At 40.5% G+C, this 24,274-nt stretch overlaps 1 protein-coding gene across 1 annotated transcript in view; it reads left to right on the forward strand.

Annotated features, from left to right (window-relative positions):
• The window catches only part of Pdzrn4 (PDZ domain containing ring finger 4), a 356,285-nt gene that overhangs the window by 1,167 nt on the left and 330,844 nt on the right, over nt 1-24,274 (forward strand). Inside the window, 2 exon segments of the mRNA XM_021183579.1 lie at nt 1,662-1,748; nt 3,884-3,991. Coding sequence (XP_021039238.1) covers nt 1,662-1,748; nt 3,884-3,991 — 195 coding nt within the window.

Genomic DNA, 24,274 nt, shown 5'->3' on the forward strand with positions numbered 1-24,274 from the left:
ACCTGGCAGAGGCAGCTGTCTTCCCTACTTCATGGAAGGGGCTAGCCCTGAGCTGGGAGCTGCAGCCTGGGTAGAGAGATTTATCAGCTGTCTTCAGTTGGTGTTTGACTTGAATGGTCTCTGGCAGAGCAAGCACGATTTGACAGAACTTGCACCCCCTACTCAAGTGCTGTTTTCACTTCTTCTACACCCCACCCCCGACCCCCGGGGAGGAGCAAGAGAGGGCTTCCATTCCGGACGGGTTGCTTAGATCTGCCTCCCACCCTGGCCCTCTGTTTTAACCTTCCTACCCCTAGTCTGAAAAACAAAGTGAGAGAAGCTGTTCTGATCATAAGATGCACATGGAGCATACTTGGGTAAAAATGCCGTTGCATAACAGAGCACCTTGTGCAGTTAGTTAATGGAGAGAATAAAAATTAAAAAGACTGGAGGCTACATGAACTCCCTAGTCTGCTTGTGTATGGGATAATCTTCATTCCAATGGATGACCTAGAGAAAAGCACACACATGTGATATGCACTGCCAGTCCATGATTCAACGCTGGCTGAAAGGAGCAACCGTTAGAATTACGGGATAAAGAACTAACTTCAGCATCCCACCAAACTGTGCTTCTATGCCAGGGCTGTCCTATGCTGCAACCCTTTAATACCTCATGTTGTGGTGACCCGCAACCATAAAATTATTTTGCTACATCATAACTGTAATTTTGCTACTGTTATGAATCATAATGTAAATATCTGATAATGTGATTCCAGCAAAGGGGTTGCAACCCATAGATTGAGAACCACTGCTCTGTGCCTTGCCTTGTGAATTCATCATCAAATGCTGCTCTCCAAGGGTTGTGCTTTCTGCTGCCTCTAGGGGCTGCTGTGGGCTCTGGGAAAGCTCTTGAGGGGTGGGGCAAGCGGGGAGCAAGGTAGCAGTGGGGATGCAGTCGGTTTTCAATCCCTGCATCAGCTGTGACTCCAGGTGTTTCAGTCCCTCAGAACAGTTAAGGTCTGGCTACTTCAGTGCCTGTTTAAATCAGTCTTTGCTAACAAACAGGTGGCTGTATAATTTATATTTGTTTAAATATTACTGTATCACTGGGAAAGAAATACATACTATTTACCGAGCAGACTCCTTTTATTTTTACCCTGTGAGAATTATGACAAACCTAATAGAGAGGCTATTTAAAATCAAGATGGCTGCCTTCCAGTAGACCCTGCATTACAGGGCCAGCCTGAATGTTGCTGCCGAAGGGACTTTATAAATAGCTCAGCGATTTTTCAAACTCCACAGTGAAAATTTACATAAAAAAATGTTTCTAAGATCCACTGACAATTTGTTTTACTTTTCTGTCATGCAAAGTTTAAAAATAAAAAGCCCTGCCTGGTGAAGCCTGGACATCTGTTTGCAGTTAAGGTGTAGTCAGAGCGGGATATTCCCTGTGTGAAGTGCAAATCCATGTAGTTATTTGGAAACCCCCTTCTGCTCACAGGCACAGCAGTTTTCTTCAAATACAGGCTTGAAAGTGTGATTAAGGAGAGAGCTTACTGAGTCAAGCATCCTTGAGAGTCTTCTCTATTAACAGTACAGTGTCGCTGCAGCGGTTAACTCTGTCTTCTATTGTTTTCTCATTTTTTTTTCTTACTTATCCAGTTCTTCGCTTTTTCACTTAGGATGGAGAACAGAAGCCGTTCACTGTTGTGTTGGAAAGAGAAGATGACACTTTGGGATTCAACATAATAGGAGGCCGTCCAAATCAGGTGAAGACTTTGTTAATGCAGTAGTCTGCATATGAAGTAGACTAGGACTCAGACAAACAAGTGGTATGATCCTTAAAAGGATGTTTGGGCCCAAAAACCAGATTGTTTTTTTTTTTTTCTTTCAAGATTTATTTATTTAATGTATGTGAATACACTGCTGCTGTCTTCAGACAGCACCAGAAGAGGGCATCAGATCTCATTTGCAGATGGTTGTGAGCCACCATGTGGATACTGGGAATTGAACTCAGGACCTCTGGAAGAGCAGTCAGTGCTCTTAACCGCTGAGCCATCTCTCCAGCCCCCGAACTAGACTCTTAATGGAGATCTAATACATACTCAGATTTTTGTTATGAGATAATTTGAAAACAAAACACTCCACAGTTGACCATCTCGATTCCCTCAGCTACAGCCGTAAAGGGAGGGATGTGTTTCATATTTAACTACCTTCCTTGGACAGCACCATGGGCAGATAGGATGTCTTGGCCCTATGACAGAGAGCCCTGGGTAGGCGATTTTCATTTGCAATACTTAGTACCTCATCTGCCTATACTTCCTGTTCTCAAATGGTACTGTCTTTAGACGACAAGGCAATTGAGAAGCTGACCGTAATGAACAAAATGTCAAAATGAATTTAAAAAACAGAAAAGTGAGGGCTTTTTGTTTTTCCTTCCCACAATTTCTTAAGAAATGTCATACAAAGAGAGTTGATATAAAACATTTTTTTGGTGTTCCTAATCAACTTCTTATTTAATGGGAAGAATACTCCTACTTTATATTTATTATTTTCAAATTTGTATTATGAATTTACATACTGTAGTTACAAAATCCTTTGACATCCTGCAAATCTACACTGTCTTAATTTTGAGTGTAACTAGATGAAGACAGTGAAAATTGGTAAAGAAAGCCAACTTATTAACTGAAGTTAACTGCTCTGAGATGTCCCTGTCCCATGGGGCACTGCTCTGAGATGTCCCTGTCCCATGGGGCACTGCTCTGAGATGTCCCTGTCCCATGGGGCACTGCTCTGAAATGTCCCTGTCCCATGGGGCACTTGCTGTTCAACAACTCACCTCCCGTGGGACTTTAGGTCCTACTCTAAGCTGGGTTTGGGACAGTGATGACCTGTGCCACTCTAGGGGTTCAGATGGTGCCATCCCGTGCTTTCTATGCCACCAGCAAACCCAGCAATCTAAGGCTGTTCTGCTGCTGCTGCTCTGACCTGGTCCCAGTTATTATAAAGACATATTTTCCTATCATTTCCATCCTCCCTTCTATTGGGGGTTATTTATAAATGCCAGTTCGGAAGCTGATATTTAAAGGGCACTGGGCATTTTAAAGAATCACTTTCAATTATGTTTGAGGCAGATCAATTAAGGAGAACTTATAGGGTTAGTTTTAATTTTCCTGCCATAAAAATCAACTGACATTTAAGAACACATAATATATTGTTATTTTGATGATAAACATCTTCCTTAGGAAGTCTCACAAGATCATTGGTTTCTCGTGATTGGCTGAAATTCTGTAGTATCAAAATGCTGCATGTTTTGAGGTTGGCCTTTGTCCTGTGAAACGTGCACCCAGAACCAAGTACAGATAAAATTTGAATGGACTTCTTGACCATGTAAAGTTGATCTTTGAAGATCTTTAGATTTAAAGTCATTCTGTCTCCTACGTGCTCAAAAGCTATGATTCCAAATGTCTCAAACTGGAAACTAAATTATATTTTTGGAGCTATTATTGCATCTAAGTTGTTATATACGAGAGGGTAAATTGGCTTTCTTCTTGTCTGTTCTTATCTCCCTCCCGTCACACATTTTAGGTGAGAGGTTTTCACAGTAATACTGTTGACCTTACCTTGCAGGCAGCGCTCTCCAAAGCTTTTCAAGTGCATTCAAAATGTAGGATAAATAAATGATCTTGTCAGAGATGCTGGACTCGCTCATTACAGCTGTCATCTTGATTAATGACTAGTTGGCATTAAATAAGTTAATTCCGTGCCAAGTTCTCAGCTAAGAGAGTTACATGTTGGAGCAGAATTATTGTTAGTGTTACATTTAGAAAAAAAAATCATCCTTTACGTGATTTAAAGTTTGCTTAATATGTAACTTTCTGTTAACAATACTTTTTATCTATAGAATTCCCAGAAGCAATCAGCGCCTGAAGGAATTTATGTCTCAAAAATTTTAGAAAACGGACCTGCAGACCGAGCAGATGGCCTGGAGGTTCATGACAAAATCATTGCGGTAAGGCGGTAAAAAAATAAATAAATAAATAAAAAATAAAAAGCAGGTGCATGACCCGCAATGAAGGCTCTGTAAGGTCGCTCACACATTGTTCACCTCCGCGTCCTTATCAGAGTATAAATCTCATGGCAGTGGAGAAACTGATGTTTTATGTCTTCCTAAAGATGTAAAACTCGATGATGATTCAGTATCAATCAGCAGATAGGGGGATGAAAGTAGAAACTACCTCAAGTTTTCAGCTGTGTTAGTGAACATCTGTATTTTCATACATTCCCTCCACAGACATTAAAGGAACTTCTCTGTTATGAAAGTTATTTTTATAACCTTTCAGGTGACAAATCTGTGCTCAAGAACAGATTTGAGAAGTGAAGAATACTATTGAAACTTGTGATTAGTATGGACATGGGAACACTGGGGTTATCCATAAATTGCCATTATTATCGCCTGGTGTAGTATGCCCTTTTTTAAAGCAAGGCAAATGGAGGCAGTAGGCTTGCCCTGTGGGGAGGAGCTGTGGGAAGCTCTTGCATATGCAGCTGTGCTGTTGTGTTTGAAGCTGATGCTGGGAACTGGGCCATGATGATAGGGTTGGAGTCTCTACTCTTTCTCTCTCTCTCTCTCTCTCTTCCACCCCTCTCTTCATTCACAGCTGGATACTGTGTTATTTGTTCTTATCAAAAGAGATTATGTTATTTTTTTGGTTAATTAATTTCCAATATATTTGTAAAGGTATACATAGAAATGGAGACGGTTTATTGGACTCTACTGTATTTGGAAAATAAACCGGTTTACTCTATTATGGAATCACTAGTGCTGCCTTTCTGGATAGATTGATTCTACTTTTCTTTATTAAATTTCTGATAGGTTTTAGATTTATATGTTAACATATGTATCTTAACATTGTGTATATGTTAACAAAGTCATATTTTTAATACATGAAGCTAGAATAAGAATAGAAAGAAAACCGAGGTGTCTAGAGTCAAGCTTTCTAGACAGTGGGAAGAACTGGAGGCTGTCTTTGTGTGAAGATGGTGTTTTACTAAACGGTCTCCAGTTCAACATTGCTTCTAGTTTTGTGGCCAAGAAAGGGCAGACAGGCTTCTGTTTGCTATACAGTTTGCTTCAGGTTACCTGCAAACATATATACATTAGAGTGGCTATAGGCAGAAGACTATTTTTATGACTGTGAATATGTGTGCATTATGTTTTCTGTATCTTATCATAAGCATTCTAATGGAATGAAAGTCCACATTTGACATTATTAAATCAAACAGTGTCTTAGGGAAAAAGTATGCTCACACACATACCTCAACAACAGAAGTCAGTAATGGGGAATTAAATTAGGCTAGCTATTTGACAGTATTGCATATGTTAATGTTGGTTAATGTTGCAATAAAAAGAAAAAAGAGCAGACCTGGAAAGAGGACTCGGCAATTAAGATGCATACTTCTATTGCAGATCTGAAGGACCCACATTCTGTTCTTCCTTCTTCTTGAGCTTCATGTGGTCTGTGAATTGTATCTTGGGTATTACGAGCTTTTGGGCTACTCTCCACTTATCAGTGAGTGCACACCATGTGTATTCTTTTGTGATTGGGTTATCTCACTCAGAATGATATTTTCTAGTTCCATCCATTTGCCTAAGAATTTAATGAAGTCATTTTTTTTAATAGCTGAGTAGTACTCCATTGTGTAAATGTACCACATTTTCTGTATCTATTCGTCTGTAGAAGAACATCTGGGTTCTTTCCAGCTTCTGGCTATTATAAATAAGGCCACTATGAACATAGTGGAGCATGTGTCCTTATTACATGTTGGAGCATCTTCTGGGTATATGCCCAGGAATGGTATAACTGGATCCTCAGGTAATACTATGTCCAATTTTCTGAGGAACCACCAGATTGATTTTCAGAGGGGTTTTACCAGCTCTCAATTCCACCAAAAATGGAGAAGTGTTCTTCTTTCTCCACATCCTTGCCAACTGCTGTCAACTGAGTTTTTGATTTTAGTCATTCTAACTGGTGTGAGGTGAAATCTCAGGGTTGTTTTGATTTGCATTTCCCTGTTGACTAAGGATGTTGAACATTTCTTTAGGTGCTTCTTAACCATTCGCGTTTCCTCAGTTGAGAATTCTTTGTTTAGCTCTGTACCCCATTTTTAATAGGGCTATTTGATTGTCTGAAGTCTAATTTCTTGAGTATATATATATATATATATATATATATATATATGTATATATATATATTGGATATTAGCCCTCTATCAGATGTAGGATTGGTAAAGATCTTTTCCCAATCTGTTGGATGCTGTCTTAGTCAGGGTTTCTATTCCTGCACAAACATCATGACCAAGAAGCAAGTTGGGGAGGAAAGGGTTTATTCGGCTTACACTTCCATGCTGCTGTTCATCACCAAAGGAAGTCAGGACTGGAACTCAGACAGGTCAGGGAGCAGGAGCTGATACAGAAGCCATGGAGGGATGTTCTTTACTGGCTTGCCTCCCCTGGCTTGCTCAGCCTACTCTCTTATAGAACCCAAGACTACCAGCCCAGGGATGGTCCCACCCACAAGGGGCCTTTCCCCCTTGATCACTAATTGAGAAAATGCCTTACAGTTGGATCTCATGGAGGCATTTCCTCAACTGAAGCTCTTTTCTCTGTGATAACTCCAGCTGTGTCAAGTTGACACACAAAACCAGCCAGTACAGATGCCATGTTGCAGATCTGAGATCTGAATTCTGTCCTCAGCACACATTATCAGATGGCTCACAACCACTATGACTCTATATCCTGGATGATCTGACCCCTCTGGCTTCTGTGGCACCCCACCACACATGTGGCATTCATTCACACACACACACACACACACACACACACACACACACACAAATATGTCTTCCAAAAAAGCAGGGTTTGTGTTTATTGCATATACTTTTAAAAACACTTATTTAAGGTTGGGAGTGTGGCTAGCCGGCACACTATTTGGCGTGTATGCTTGAAGTCAGGGGTTCCATCTCCAGCACCAAAAATAGAAAGATGTCAAATGTACAAAATCTCATTGGTTTTCTTACTGTAAAAGGTAGTTTTATTTTAAAAAACTATGCCTGGTAGCAAGTTCACCTGGTGGTCCATCCAATGCCATTACTAATATTTATCAAGCTAATTTTACTTAAACCCCATTAAGATAAACAGAAAAAAATAACCTATCAATGGAGAACCAACTGAAATCCATAATGAGCTGAGGTATGACTGTATAATGTAATAAGTAATAGAAAGATCTTGAAACTTGTTATAAGACTATATATTTGAGGAGACTCCTCCCAGGAAATAATGTGTGTGTATGTGTGTGTGTATGGGTACATATGCAATACACATATATGCATATATACATATGTGTGTATATGTGGGTTCATCTCATACATATTACTTATTTGTATCAGGTATATTTTGGTTCTATGGTAGATTTATGAGACCGTATTTGTTGCCAAGAACTTAGTAAAATGATTTTAGCATTTATGAAATTATCTTGATGATCTGCGTGACTATTTTAGAGGGAAGATGGCTGGGAATAAATCTAATACTTGGCTGCAGGCTTAGTGTTCTATCAGCTCCTGGAGCAGACACTTGGTGACCTTTGTATCTGTTCCAACAAGTCTTAGAAATACACAGATGTTGTGGCTAGTCCTCACATGTTAGTAAAAATTAGAAAGAGTTGATGCCTGTTAATCATTTTAATTCCTATGAAGGACTACTAATCAATACTAAATTTATATCTAACCAGAAATTGAAAAAGTCTATTGATTAAAGATGTACAAGTTGGATAAACAGATTTTACAAACAAAATCAATAATTTATTTTCTGCTTTACGATTTGTACACTGAAAGTGAGGCCAGACTGTCAATGTCAAAATGCAACGATGCTTTAAACCTGGTGCACAAATACATTTCCCATGGTGTAAAGGGGACAAGTAGTTTGTATATCACAAGGTGACTTAACCATCATAATTTTGACTCATTCAGAATGCTTTGAAATGAAAAACACACAAAGCTGGAAAAGTTTATTGCTACCTTATATTCAAAATATGCCCCAAATATTGGGTGTGGTGATTAGCTGAATGTGTATATGACAGATTTATGAACCTTAATGTTTAAGATCGTTATAAATCGCTAATTTGAATAAGAAGTAGATATGTTAGTAGATATGAAGTAGATATGTTAGTATTTGGTTCTCTTAATGGTTATAGAGACTTTACTAATTCTAATGATATTAGTGATAACACTTTGGCCATCATAGTTCAAAAAAAAAGTCAACAACTCAAGAATGACTGGTTTTGGTATTCTACATTCCATGGGAACTGATCAAATTCAAAACCACTGAAGAATAAAACAGAGTCATAGTTGCAAGGTAAACCTCGGTGATAGTTTTGACAGGATACAAAGTAAGCTGTTTTTGAGCCATTCTCCCTAAGTATCCATGCTCTCCAGCTTCTAGCTACTTTCACATCTGTGACTCCGAAAATATTCATTTGTATGTATTAAAAACAAGTTAAATTTAATATTTGAGTTATACTATTACAAAATATCACCACAGTCTGTAAAGGTTAAAACATTGGTGACAGCATCAGAAATTCAGGTAAACAAGGAGTTCAGTGTGTACAGGAGATTTACACCATATTGTAAATTTTTCTTTAACAAAGAGGGACCAACAAATGATAGGCCCTTGGTTCTATCAGAAGAGTCCAGTATCTATACTTCACTTGATTTTCTTTAGAATGCTTCTTTAGGAATCATGTGGGAAGAAGTGCTTCCATGGAAACTAGTCCTCTTCTAGCCAGGAAAATGGAGATGAACTAACATCTGGGAGTGTGTGATCACTGGCCTGTGTTTTGATGACTGAGTAGGAGTTTAATCAATATTAAGGACAGAAACAGCGAGGAAAATAGAATCATAAGGTCTCAAATCTCAGAACATCATCACTATAATAAACGATTTCCTCCTGGAGCTTTGGGATACACTAACAAGAATTTATTTGACTAATTTCTCTGTGCCAATCATTCATCATATATTCACTTGATTAATTTGTTTCACATTTTTTTGTACTATATATTTTCCCATCTTGAATATGAGACTTTTTTTGTTTTTGTTTTTTTGTTTTGTTTTGTTTTTCGAGACAGGGTTTCTCTGTGTAGCCCTGGCAGCCCTGGAACTCACTCTGTAGATCAGGATGGCCTGGAACTCAGAAATCCGCCTGCCTCTGCCTCCCAAGTGCTGGGATTACAGGCGTATGCCACCACTGCCCGGCTGAATATGAGTCTTGATGGACAGCAGCTAATGGATTTTTTTACCTCCAGCAGCAGAAGCCCATTAACATTCAGGCTCCTCTATTTACTTGCTGAATCACATATATAGCAAATGTCACTGTGAAGACTTTTATGTAGCAAATATGTTTTTGTTACCTAGTGGTCTGTAATAAAGATGCAACCAGAAGAACCTGCATAGATTAGGGTAGCAACTGACTTCTCTTAGAAGGTCTGGATACTTTCTATCTCTTGGAAAGAGCATGAGAAAGTATAGAGTTTGCCAGGCTACATGTTGGGAGCAAAGACTCTAGGGGAAAAAAAAAAAGCTCAGTAAAATACCAAAATCAATTCTAAAAACCTCCTATCTCAGACAAAGAAAGAACACGGTGTTTAAAATCATCAGCACCCGAGATGAGACATGAATTCTACACAGAGGATTTACAGGGCTTCAGTGATCCTAAATGACTTAGGCCTGTGAAAGGCCAAGGAAACACTGTAGAAGGTTTCGGGATATCCTGAGGGTTTTCAAGGACTATGAAGAGGTTTTGAAGGGTTCTGAGGTTGTAAAGGTTTCAAGGAGTTTGCCAGCTAGAGGAGAAGATGTGAGACTGTGTCAGACAGAGATGGAAAGATAAAAGCAGATCCGCCTAAAGTTTGGGAATAAAAGCTGCATCCTCTGACTACAGCACCGTGGTGTAAAAAGGAAAGGAGTTTTGAAATATGAATGTTTGGAAGGGTCGTATTTGCTAGAGCAGCAGAAGTGGATTTCAATCTACTGACAGTAGGATGCTGTTGAGAGGCCTCAGCCAGGGAGGAGGAAAAAAAGAAAAAAGGTAATCTGCAGTCTGCGGTCAGCAAGTTGGGTTGAAAGCAGACTCTGGATAACCAGAAGCTCTTGGGATGGATCACTTAGGGAAGGTGACAAAGCCTGGAGAGAGTCACGGTCGGACCATCTGTTGGGTCAAACTATTAATGTGCATCAGACAAAACATAAATATGAATAAGATTGTAGACAGCTAGGATAATTGAGAGAGAAAAGGAGGACAAAGCTTTTAATAAGTACAGTCAGACTTTTGTAAAGGTGTTTTTTTTTAATTTAACTAACTTGCTTAGATTATATTTATTGTTATTTTGTGTGTATGGTGTTTCACCTTGTAATCATGCAATGCCCCACCAGTGGACAGAAGAGGGCGGCAGGTCCTCTGGAACTGGAGTTGCAGATGGATGTGAGCCACCATGTGGCTGCTGGGAATTGAACTCCAGTTCTGTTCAAGAGCAGTCAGTTCCCTTACCCTCCTGAAGAGATGAAGACCTCTTCAGCCTCAGCCGATACTGCAGTGTACAAACCCTACCTTCCTATGTGCCTGTCCTGTGTCCTTTCTTGGAAACTAACACTGGAAGATCAGATGTATGCTCATGGTTTACAAGTGTAAATGGGATCACCATTGTCAACACACTACAGCTATGGTCCTGTAACACTGTATTTCTAACACTGCATCTATTAAAGAAGGAAGCCATAAAGTGACAAAAACACTATATTTTTATGGCGAAAATAGAAATGAGGCAATGGGAGGTGAGAGAGGGGAGAGCAAGATGCTTTCCTGTTGAGGAACGGTACCAAGGGTTCACAGTCAAGGAGGTGGGATTCGTATGTTTGCCTGGGCGGTCATTTTGGATGGTTACCATAAAAACAGCTAACATTAAAGTATTTTAATTTTAGCAGCCTTTCTGTTTGTTTATAGGTATTAACCCATTCCATCCCAAAGCTCTGAGGTAGACACTGTGCGTACCCATGATAGTGCCCTATGACAAGAGTGAGGTTCGGGGGAGAGAGAGAGAGACCGAGACCAAGTAACAAACATGACACACAATCCTTTCCCCACTTTCAAAATAACTTGACAGAAATGTTTATTGTCTATTCCTTCTAAAACACACACACACACACACACACACACACACACGACAAAATTAAGTTAACCAATTCTTAACAAATATTAAGGTTTTAGTTATCCTTTTCTGGAGAATATTTTTAGAAAAAAAATTTTCCATAAAGTATATGTATAGAACATACAAAAGTTCTGCCTTTGTTTTATTTTTTATTTGGGAGTGACTCATATTGCGGGAGGTTAAGGAGACATCTAAGCACATGGGTACCTCAGTGTATGTGTGCTCATGCTGTGTCTGTGCGTCCTTCTGTCTCCTGTCTCGGTGTAATAGCAACAAATCAAACCTGTCACATCACCTTTTTAGGGGGACCTCCTGGGTTGCTCTGCATGGCTGTGTTAATGAACCGCAGTAGTAGCACATTTTGAATTAGACAGCCTTTTTCAAACTCAATGGTGTGTCTAGCCATCTAACAGGCCACTAATGAGTGCCTGAGCAGAGGCATCATTTTTGCTGCAGAAAGTACATCGCTGGAAAACTTTTTTTCTCCTGAAAGTGTTCAGGAAGCAATACATGGGTCAGTCATGTTACTTCACTAATCTCTTTCACATCCTGCTTAAAATGCAGTCGGTATCCCTTTAAATTGCATGTTTTTAGCAAATGATGAACCTTTTATGGTATTAGAATAGGCATTGACTTCCTGTAACAATAGTGACTAAAAAAAGGATCATGAATTGGGAGGGGGGGGGCGCTCAGGAGGAATTGTGGGTACAGGAAAAGGACAGGGGGTGGCGCTCAGGATGAATTGTGGTTACAGGGGAAGGACATGAGAAATGTAAATGCAGTGCTCACGTGATGAAAATTTCAAAAGATAAAGCTATTAAGCAAAAATACTTAAAATATAACAAATGTCTTAAATATTGTGTTTGTAAACAGTTGAATGGTGAAGCTATAGCTTTAAATATTGACACCTATCTTCTCTTTGGGAGGATATTCTGGGAAATTCTGGAACCCACATATGAGTGTGAACCTACTATGCACCGCTTGGAGTGTGAAGCCTGACTGTCCACGCTCCTTACATAGCTCCTAAAGTGCACTGGTAGTTGGAATATCCGCTGAGGGATAGAGCTGCAGCAACTGTATCTAAGATGTGAAGTCCTTTGCAGAAGAAAATAAATCCTCAAAGCAGTAAATCCACCTTGATCCTAAAACATTGAAATTGATTTCTCAGTGTGTCACCTGTAATTCCAAAACTAGGGAGACTGAGAGAGGGGGATTGGAAGCATGACAACGGAGAAGCTGGATAGCAGTTTGAAGGGAGCTGGTTAGTGCAGCACCTCACAGACAGGTGGCCACACAGCAGGATTGCTCTGGTAGCCCTGTTGATAGGAACAAAATGATTAATAGTCTTCCTGCTTACTCTAACAAATGCCCTGACTGGGTATTGACTTACATGGTGTCTCTAGTTTACTTAAAGTAATTCCACTTGACTGTATTTGTTGACAGTAGAGTTCTAGGCCAGGCAAAACATAAACCCGAAATTGAAAGATTGAACGGCAAGAGGGATTTTTAAATTTTTGAGCCTAATAATACTTTACGGGGCAAAGCACTTTATTCGTTGCAGAGTGCTTTCATGTGAAGCGTCTAGTTAGATCTCTGCCGTTCTCTAAGACATAGAGAAGCAGGAAAGTGAAATATCATGGCAGCTGCAGGGGGAAATAGGTTTGGAGTATTGATGACACTTCTGTAGAGTTGAAGCTGTTCAGATCAAGCAAGCTTTAAACTTGGAACCTTACAGTAGACTACTCTGGAAGGATGGGGGAATCTGGTGGAAGGTGAGGGTGAAGAATGAGGTCCCTAAACAAGTTTTGCATGCTGTGAAAAATGTACATGTCACACCTCACAGGGATATATTAAGTAGTGTAAAAAAATTCCTTGAATATATATGCGTTGTCATGGCAGACAATCTGCTGAGACTCTAAAGATAGTGAGCTATCTGTCAAGGCAGAGGTAGTAACGGAAGATTGTTCTATTCATCTAGGAGTGGGAAGGGTGGGCTGCCTCAGTTTACAATTTGGTGATTGGTGATCATAAAACGTGGATGAGAAAGGGCATTGAGAAGTTCTATCCAGCCACTGGGGCAAGTGCTCTCCCACTGATGTCACAGGTAATGGACAACATTGGGTAGGGGGGTCTCAAACAGCGGTGTGAGGTTTGAAGCACTCATGACACAGCCCTTCTCTAGACAGCTAAGTACAGGTGATAGAAGGTCTGTATCGTCAGTCACTTGGAAAATATTTTAGTAGGTCTGGAGTTGATCTGACATTTGCAGTTGAACAGGTGTCTGAAGAAGGGGCTGCGTGCGGCTTCTGTGATCCAGCTTGAGAAACCTCCCTGGAAATCTTCAGCTGCTACGGTCTGACACTGACATTGAATCAGCTGGGCAAGCCATGCCGTTGTCTTTCTTTTTTCTTTTCTTTACTTTCCCTATTTTCTTCATTTTCTTTTCTTGGTTGGTTGGTTGGTTGGTTGATTGGTTAGTTGGTTGGTTGGTTAGTTGGTTGGTTAGTTGCTTGGTTAGTTGGTTAGTTGCTTGGTTAGTTGCTTGGTTGGTTGCTTAGTTTTCAAGACAGGGTTTCTCTGTATAGCAATACAATAGGTTTCTCTGTAGACCAAGCTGGTCTCGAACTCAGAGATCCACTTGCCTCTGCTTCCAGCACTGGGATGAAAGGCAGGCACCACCACTTTCTAGTCCATGTATAGTTCTCTAAGGAACTCATATGTATGTGAAACTCTTACTTTAAAAAAAAAAGCATTTCTAATGCTAGAAATAGATAGTGGTTTATAAGAGAAAGTGGGACAAATTATTTTCTATTAGGATTTAATCCTGATGCTAATCCATGAGATTAATGTCTCTGAGTGTCATGAAGAGTAAGTTACAAGTATCTCACGTACACAATGTATGGTGCTGGGCATCATGAGAGAGGCAATGAGTAATTGAAGCATCTTTTGTACTCGGATAGCAATTTTAGAGAGAAAATAAGATGTGAAAATAGGGTGTGCATCCCTCTGTGATTAGTGCTGCGTATACAGGTAGCAAATGTGAGTAGCTCCTTCTCAAAGGAAACTGAGAGTTACTTTTAAGGGAACCAAAAGAGGATTCCACCAGACTTTGAATGGTGTATAGGACCTTGAGTGATGTATAGGATTTCTGAACTTGGTCTCAGAAAGTTTCTCTTTAACACAGACAGAAATAATTTCATATATATATATATATATATATATATATATATATGAATGATGTACATTTTAAAAAGTTAAAACCAATAACAACACTGAGTATATTTTCTCACCTATTCTTTTCCCAAAAACATATTTCACTAGGTCTGGACCTGTATTTTCAGAGTGTTAGCAATCTCCTACCTTTCATTTGGTATCTCTGTAGTGAATAATAACTGACTGAGTTATTGATGGACTATTTAATTTTCTCTATGCAACTCATCTCAGAACATAGAAACAAAATAGTTTTTTAGTTTCAAACAATTTTCATACCATCATTAAACATTGCATTCTTTGAAAAGTCCAATAGTCCCCTGGAGTCCAGACTAACATTCTTTATTCTCTTAAAAGGAAGCCTCCTCTAATACCCTCAGCGAGTGTTTGTGTAATCGAAGCTTCATATCTGAAGCTGTATTTGTTTCATCAACAGATGATTCCAGCATCTCCTGTGCCCCAAAATCATCGGGCTGGTTCCACCTCTCCCCATGCTGGCTCTGGAATGATGTTTCCTGTTCTCCTCTTTCCTGGCATGAAGCCCATGCTTGAAGCCGGGATAAGCAGTGAATGATACAGTGAGGTTGCTCAGAACTGGGGCTGTACAGAGAGCTTAGCATTTAGGTTCATGCAGTCCTCATGAAGCTGTGTCTCTTATGTTGGTGGATAGAAGTGTCAAACGTGTGCTGTCATTGAGACAAAAATAATAGGTTTTTAGAGATTCAATCAGACACGAATGTCATGAGAGTTTATCATGTCCCCCTTAACGTCTGTAAGTACATACGTGAAACAGTGGGTAACAGGTAGTCAGGAAAATGGAGATGTACTAACATCTGAGAGTGTATGATCACTGGCCTGTGTTTTGATGACTGAGTAGGAGTTTAGTCAAAATGAAAGACAGAAACAGCCAGGAGAATAAAAATCTCAGAACATAGTCACTATAAACATCTTTGATGAATAGTTCACTGTGGAAGTGGAGATCAGAGAGAAGAACTGATCTCATGGTAAGGAGACATTCCTTACAGTGGGAAGAAGCCCAACATTTTTCATAACCAATTGGGAAATCCTTAATAACCCTAATCTTAGATTGCATAAATGCTTATAGATTAGATTATATGTTAGGTGGGGCATTAAAGCTGCTAACTCACATGCCTAGGGAAGACTCAGGGTTTTCTAGTGAGAAAGATAAACAATAATGCTTCATTATGTTTCTAAACCAAGAGGTGACCTTGACATAGCATTAAAAAGCTACCTCTGTGTATGTGTGCTTTTTGCATAAATGGATTAATTTTCCTGAAAGGAATATTCCAAAGCCACAGCATCCATCCCAGGTTTATTGGGCATCCCACATATATCAGGCACAATCTTTACATGATGAGTCTTGTGCTTCTCGCATACTAACTGTCACTGAATGGCAGCTTTCTAGAGCTCTTTTGTGTTAGGTTTGACCCAACGACCAGTCTGTGCCTTCTCTCATGGCTACTCTGTGCATGGGTACTCTCTGTAATGGCAGCCATTGCAAATGTGATTGCTGGGGGACAGTCAGGGTGGGAGGGTGTGATGCATGTCTGTATGGGAATAAGGTGAGGCTGGGTGCCAAGGTTAGAGCACGAACGGGGATTACATACAGCTTGTTTTTTAGGATTGTCATAGCAAAGAACCCAAACTGGGTGACATAAGCAAGAGCTCAGTGCTCTGGAGGTTGAAAGACCAAGATCTAAATCTTACAGCTTGAGTTCTTCTGAGGCCATTTTTTTTTTTCTCGGTATATAAATGGTACCTTTCAAGCTTTGTCATCATCTGACTTTTTCAATATGGCCCTCTCTCTCCATCTTGTCACACAAAACAGATTGCATTAGAGTTAATCCTAACAAACTGACTTAACAATAATGAGTAGACATTTCAATATATAAATTTGGCGGAAGCAGCGGGATGCAATTAGCTCCTGGCTCAGGGGTTGAACAGGAGATGCTATTCTTGCAGAGGACCAGAGTTTGGTTTCCAGAACCCACAACAGGCGTCTCACAACTTTCTGGAACTCCAGCTAGAGGTGATGCGATGCCTTGCGGCCCCTGTGAGCACCGTGTTCACATGGGTGCATGAACATATAAAGATGATCTTTAAAGGAAAAAATAATGATGTCTCACCCCAGCCAGTGATATCTCACCTCTGATAATTATGTCTAAGTTTAATAATAATGTCTCACAGTTAGAAACAATGTCTCACCTTTAATAATAATGTCTTTCTCACCTATAACTTGAATATTGTTGGCTATCACATCCATAACTTGGAAGGAGAATAATACCATGGAGGAAAGAATCGGTTTTACCCAGAATCTCAGTATTTCTACATATTTTTTACTGAAAATAATTATAAATACATATACACCATATGTATATCATATATAAAAATACACATGCATAATATATATGATATCATATGTATAGCATATACATAGTTCATTTTCCTTGTGGATACACCAAGTTCCAGTTCCCTGTTCCTTCGTCATGTAAGTGGGACCAGACATCTTTGTTCTAGGTAGGGGAATACAAACAGAAATGTAATTCCTCCAGGCCTTCTGCTCCCCCAACCCTGTCTCTTAGGCCATACTAAGAACCAAAAGGAAGTAGGATCAGAGCTTCATAGAGAAGAAGGTAGGATTCCCCTCAGAGAATGGCTGACAATATCCATGTCCCACTTTAGATGATCTGAGTTTACAAGAGGTCACTGAGGTTTGAGGGTAGATGGTGACAGCCTTTCATTGTTACTCAGACTTCTGCCTGAATGCTGGACCAACAGGATTCCCTTCCTTTCTATTGAACGTTGGGTCTGATGAGTATCTCCTATCATTTCTATCTTACTCCTAACTATCCAGCTATTATTCATATGGGTGCTATGTGTTTGTATCCCAGGAAGGGTCGTTAGCACAATCTAACTTGTACTTCCTTTCCTCTGTGTTCAGCCAGCTGAAGAAACACCAGGCCATCACTTTTGTCTCACCCTCCTCTTTTCCATTTGGCATGGCAAATCAGGAGTTAATACAATGGCTAGAGTTCACTTGTCTCAGTCTCCTCCCCCTGTCCCGCCCCGCCCTGCATTGTAACTCCTCCCTTTACTTGGGCAAATCTTGGCAGGGAGATCAGCTTCATTTGCATGGTTTACTGCATACAACAAAAGCCATGCAGTAAGCTAATTGGTTTTCCAAGTTAAGTGCTGGTGGAGTTGTTAACTTTGGTCCATCACGGGTGCCTTTTGCATGTAAATTATTATTATTACTTCTCCAGGAACAGTTATATCACATAGTTGGTGCCTGAACAAGGACTCACAAACCAATGATGATTTGGGGAGGAGTCTTTTCACAGCCCCACTGCAGTTGCAAACTTGGGGTAGAGCCCCAAGGATCTTGTAAGTTTCAGTTTTTAGAGACTTGTAAATTTGGCATACCTAAGTTTTATAACCCTCCCTCCTCCAAGAGGGAATGCTTCTATGTCAGGAAATTGCTATAAAACATCCAATTAGAAATCTTATTCAGATAGCTGTTCTCTATCCAGCTGGGCTGAATCATTCAAATGCTGGAAAAATGCATTTTTCAGGGACAATAAGGAATTTTCAAATGTCCTGTCCACCTGTCTGATGATGTACTATTGTCCCTGGGAATTCTGCAGTGACATATTTACATGCAATATATACTGCTTGGTGTTCAATTTACGGCTGTCCACTTCTCTGTGATGTTCAAGCATGAAATAAAACAGAAAGCAGCAGAATAAAATAAAACTGCGCCTTAGACAAGCAGAACACTCACAGACACACCAGGTTGATGGCGTGTATCGCCATGCGCTGAAGGTATAATTGCTTTCAGTGAAATTGTTTATTAATAGTATTTAGTTGACTGATTAAGAGGAAAAGGGCACTGACAGTATCCATGAGATAAACAAAAGTAGTGATTTCATCAGAATGGGTATGGAGCCTGTATCTCTGGGATATAGAAATTGTGGACAAGACTTCAAACCCTGCCAGAGCCCAGCACAGGTACTGCGAACGGTTTCTCTAGCTCATCAGACAGTGGTGGCTACTCATTACCATCTATGTCTTTTATGTCACAGAAGGGGAATTTAGAAGTCTCTTTGAGCTACAGGTAAATTTTAATTAAGGACTGGAGCTGAAGACAGACTTCCAGAGTGTACCATTCAAGACTGTTCAGTATCACTGGACTAGTCTGTTTAACTTGGATATAAGTGATGAAAAAAAAAATCACTCTAATCTCAAGGCAGATTTCAAAGGCTCTCACTCGGAAAGAGTGTGTTGCGGGTTAAAGCGTTAATTAGGGGTGAAGGCAGGAAAATTTTATCTTCCTAAGTTAAAAAGCAACAGCTGTTCACAATATGTCACACAGTGCACTGTGACATTCCAGTTTTTATGAACCAGACAATTGTAATGCTGATGAGAAGTTTAAGTGTGAGTTTTTGTAAGGAGCAAACACAGTTCTGATTAACAGCTTCCTTTGAGGTCCTTGAAGGTTTTCAGGGAGCCATGTCTCTGACAGTTAGTACTATGGGAAGTGACATGGGGTGATTTTCTTGGCCTCTGTATGTGTTTTGTATATAAGCGAATCCCTTCCATCCAGACAGCATCGTGTAATGTAAAATCTCAGACTCAAAACATTTGGTGCTGCAAGGCCAGTCTGGGTAGGGTTTCAAATCTCAAGGAATTCCACAAAATCAAGTATTACATCCTTCTTCCCAAAAGCCTAATTTTTTCCCCCAAATCAGAAGTAGGTGTATCATCTGGATTTAATTGTGCATCACATAGTACTTTAGTGCTCTGTGGTTACGTTCATTGATCTAGTGAAAATGACTGTATCTAATGTTTACAGATGGTCTGGACTTCACCCGTCTTTCTCTCTGACAACCACATACAGCATGACCTCGTGGGCTGCTCTCATGACAAGCACCCAACGTTCGTTCCTTGAATGCAGGAAAAGTTAACCAACAGCTCTCTCATCGCACTTAAGGCTACTCGAGAGGGGCATGATGATGGGTACCAGAGACCTAGCCAATTTACCAGGGCTAGTGAAATCATGAATCTTGGAGACTTTACTAAACCACCATTGTTCCTAACTATATTCTAAGCGTTTGTCTTTATACCCACTGTTTAGTGTAGTCCTCACCTGTCTTCAAGGAAACTTCTCTTTGCAATGGATAGAAATGATTGCAAAAAAAACAAAAAACAAACCAAACCAAACAAACAAACAAACAAAGCCACAGCATTTTGAAACCCAGTCCCAGTTGCTATAGCTACTGCATAATTCCTTCACCTAAGACTCAGCGATCATGTGGAAAAGGGCAGTAAGATTGTAAAAGGAAGCTTGCTGTGAAATTGTGCCTCCTAGAATTGTCAGAAGCTACACTCATGATATCTCACCATCGTGGCCACCTAAATGTGACCCAAACAGAGATGACACCTATAGCTGTGCTAGTGTGGAAGGAAGAAAGGAAAGCCCAGGCAGCCTCAACAACAGGCAACTAAGAAATGCCCAGAATGTGCAAAACTGGCTTACCCAGGGAAAAACTTACCAACTGGTTATCCCAGGTGGTCAACCCTGAAAACATAGAAGTAATAATATACTGATGAAACAGGCTATAATTATATATTTAGGAACACACACACACACACACAGGTGACAACAAAGAAAAAGAGGCCATGAATTTGAAAAACACGATACATAGGAACGTTTGAAGGATGAAAATGGGAGGGCAAAACTACTTAATTATAATCTCAAAAATAAAGACATACATATTTAAAAACCAAAAAGATGACCATGTTCTAATAATACAGAGAATAAGTAATACCCCATTCTATTACCTTACAACTGAGAAATCTAAGTATATTTTATCTTGTCAGTAAACATGTGAACTAACTCTCTCTCTCTCTCTCTCTCTCTCTCTCTCTCTCTCTCTCTTGCAAATTGCATTAAAACAACCTGCTGTGTTTTTACTATCTGTAGAGAGGCAGGCTTTATGCTTTTACTTTCAACTCGAATACTTATTTGGAACTGTCCCTTGCAGAGCTGCTTCTTTAGAATTTATACAGGAGACAGCAAAACCGTCTTCGTGCACATTAAAAACAGAATAATATCCTCTTTGTTTTGCTTCTGAGCTACCCAGTGCTACAGGGGTGCGATTGATTTAAAGCAATTCCGTCTCTTCCCCCATGGTCTAATGGAGTGTGGAGGTGCGCCCACATGACTGTGTTTTTATAGGAATGAAGATGGAAATGTAGAACAGAACACACACACACACACACACACACACCACCCCTACCCCACCCCTACCCCACGCCCACCCCTGTTCATGGCCACATCAGGGCCTCATCAGTGTCACATTCATTTAAGTGAGAAACCCTGACTTAGAGGAGGACAGAAGGGGAAGTGGGGGCTGATTTAAGTGGGGATAAGCTTGGAGCTGCAGGGCTCTATTAGCATTAATTGGTTTGCAAACATCTACATTGCTTGCTGGGGTGGGAGGAGTTATTAGGGGAAATATATATTGTTGAAAATGTCTTCATGTCATCGACATTAAAAACTCACTGGTGGAGATTGCGTCGACTAATTTCCCAGCGACACCAATTATTAAAGAAGGAATTGGGCTTTTCCTGTTCTGATGTATAATGTCAAACACCTGCAGAGCATGCTCACCGACTTGCTGATTTGCTTAATTTGACTCCTCTGTCTTCAGAATGGTGGCCTCCTGCAAATAGGCTCCCTGGAGATGCGATTATCCCGCAGTGAAGGTGTCCCTAATATTACATATTCGCTTAGGTTCTAGAAGAATTCACCTTGTCAGCTTTGCTGTCTTCAAACTGCACTTAGTTCACCCTGCACTGAGGACAGAAAAGCCTGGAAAGATGATGACCAGAAACCCTGACAAAAGGCTGCTGAGGCAGGGGAGGTATGTATGGCTTCCTGGTTAGTAGAGGTGATCTGGGTTATGGTCCATGAACGTGGGCTCTTTGAAAGCCTTAGTATTTCCAAAAGGGCCAGAGGAGTATAGAAATATCTGTTGTGTTCATACCTGGCATTGCACTCAGTAGGGCAGCAAAGGAAGCACCTTCTTGCTCTATCTTCCCCTCCCCAGACTCTGTATGTGCGGCTGTGGTAAGAGGACACATATTCACCAGTGCAGCCTGGAATGTGGCAATGGATTGTGAAATTTACACAGCTTCTAGGTGTGGAACATGGGGACACAGTGAATGGAGAGACACTTCCAGATCTAGCAGGACCCATGATTGGAGCAAGCGGTACCAGCCCTTTAAATAATATCCAATCTCATTAGCTTAGTGATCCCTAGTATTTTTGTTTTGTTTTGTTTTGTTTTGTTTTGTTTTATTTTGTTTTGTTTGGTTTTTTTTTTTGTTTGTTCATTTGTTTTTGTTTTCTTAAAGCCTAAAATGTCAAGCATTGTGCACCTTTGAAAAGCTACTTGGCAGCGGTTCTTACTGGTTCCCTCTCAAACCTCTCCGTGTAGTTTTCACTACCAGGGTCCATGAATTTCACAAAATCAGTTTGGCATAAGCTGGGACTTGTAATTGTTTCCCTTTCAAAGATATGTCAAGACAGTAAGTCTGAATGTATATAGTCGGGTTTCCTATTTAAATTATGAGTGGGAATGGCCTGGTCAGGATTAACCTTGGACAGGAAAGCCATCATCTTAGAAAAGTTCAACAGCATGGAAGGCTTTTTTAAATATTCAGAAAAGAATCTCAGATCCCAAGCATAAGCTGCAGATAATTCAGAATGGAGCCTCCACAACTACGGCGTGGAAGAGCTGGCAAAAAAGGACTGGATTTGTAGTCCATCTAGCATGCATAAGCATCTCTTCAGGGACACAGTGTGGTAACTGAGCATATGTGTCTCTGTGGGGAGAGACTGTGGTCCCATCTGAGCATGGAGGCTTTTGCATATCATCTAAATGTGCATTCGGGTCTTAAATGAGATGGAATGTTTATACTCACAGATTCCCTAAGGACAGTGTTTTCTGAGTTATTTTTTCTTTTTCTCCTTCTTCTTCTTTTTTTTTTTTATATATCCCAGCCATAGTTTCCTCTCCCTCCGCGCCTTCTTCATCATCCACGCTTTCTTTCCATTACTCTTCAGAAAGGGCAGGCTTCCTTCCCATGGATACCAACCAGCCATGCATATCAAGTTGCAGTAAGACTACACACCTCCTATTAATGCTTAGATGAGGCAACCCAATGGTAGGAAAGGCTTCCAAAGGCAGGCAACAGAGTCAGAGATAACAACTGTTCCCCACTGTTGGGAGTCCCGCAAGATGACCAAGCTGCACAAATGTAACATACATGCAGAGGGCCTAGGTCTGTCCCATGCAGACTCCCTGACTGGCTGTTCAGTCTCTATGAGCGCAGCTTAGTTGGTTCTGTGGGTTTCCTGAGTCATCTTTTACTGGTTATAGGACTGGAACCTTTACACACTGATTACATCCAAACTGTATTTTCTACTCACTGAACCTTGGAATTCAGAGATGGGTATTTAAGCCCATGTCAGAAGGAGACAGCCTGCCTCTGTCTTCAAACATGAGATGTGAGTGTGCACTTGTGAGTAAATAAGAAACTAACTGAAGTAGATGGACTGAGAGACCGAGGGAGGGAGTACCCCTGCCATTGCTCAGACCCTGGCTTTGAAGCCAGTCACCAGGCTGTGCGTATGGCCCCTTCAACCTGCACCAGAAGGGGTTAGAAAGTTATAAAAATACACTCTATCGTAAGGCACAGAGAGCTTCATAGCGCTGGTGTTCCTATGCACGCTAATTTAACCGTACCAGTTATGATGTTGAAGTGAAAGAACAATGACTTTAAGACAAGACTTTGACTTTGTTCAGGGAAACTCCTAATGTGTAATCAAATGTCAACCTTGGAGCCTGAGAACAGCTAGCAGTAGTATCTCAAGCCCTAATCCCTGATCATTTGATGTATTAATGTGCTGTGTTCCTTTTCCAATATTATTCACTGGCTAGGAAACTAAGAAAAGAGCACACAGTATTTGAAGTCTAGATTTCAAAATGATAGCATTTCAGGACACATATAAAATCTAAGACAGTAACAATTATGTTGGAGAGGGCCACACATTTAAGAAGCCTCAGGAAGGACCCAGCAGATTATACACAGGAAGAGGTAAGAAAATGAGTCCACAGGCAGGCATCTGGGTATTCACACTAGGGTAATCCAATGCATACACAACTCAACAAGCATGAGGCTCCAGATATCCTAACTGTGGAGTCTTTAAAGGAAGGTAGTAGTCTAAATTTGTAAGTCAGGTATCTCAGTTTTTAAATGTTGGTTCAAAAGTCTGATATCCTCTGTACCGTTACATACACACACACACACACACACACACACACACACACACATTGTTTCCCGGGGCCTATGGGCACACAGAAAACCAGTTCCAGGCACTGGTGAAATGTGTACACCGGTAGACATACAGGACAGGCATAGCAGGCCCTCCAAATAGGAGGTTCTGCCAGACTGCATCTACGTGTCACTGTGCTGAATCTCATCTTCAAATATATAATGCACATTTTTTTTATTTTCAATATTTTTATTACATATTTTCCTCAATTACATTTCCAATGTTATCCCAAAAGTCCCCCGTAGCGCCCCCCACTTCCCTACCCACCCATTCCCATTCTTTTGGCCCTGGCATTCCCCTATATTGGGGCACATAAAGTTTGCAAGTCCAATGGGCCTCTCTTTCCATTGATGGCCAACTAGACCATCTTTCGATACATATGCAGCTAGAGACAAGAGCTCCGGGG

This window comes from Mus caroli, chromosome 15 (genome assembly GCF_900094665.2).
Source record: "Mus caroli chromosome 15, CAROLI_EIJ_v1.1, whole genome shotgun sequence".
In the NCBI taxonomy this organism is placed as follows: Eukaryota; Metazoa; Chordata; class Mammalia; order Rodentia; family Muridae; genus Mus; species Mus caroli.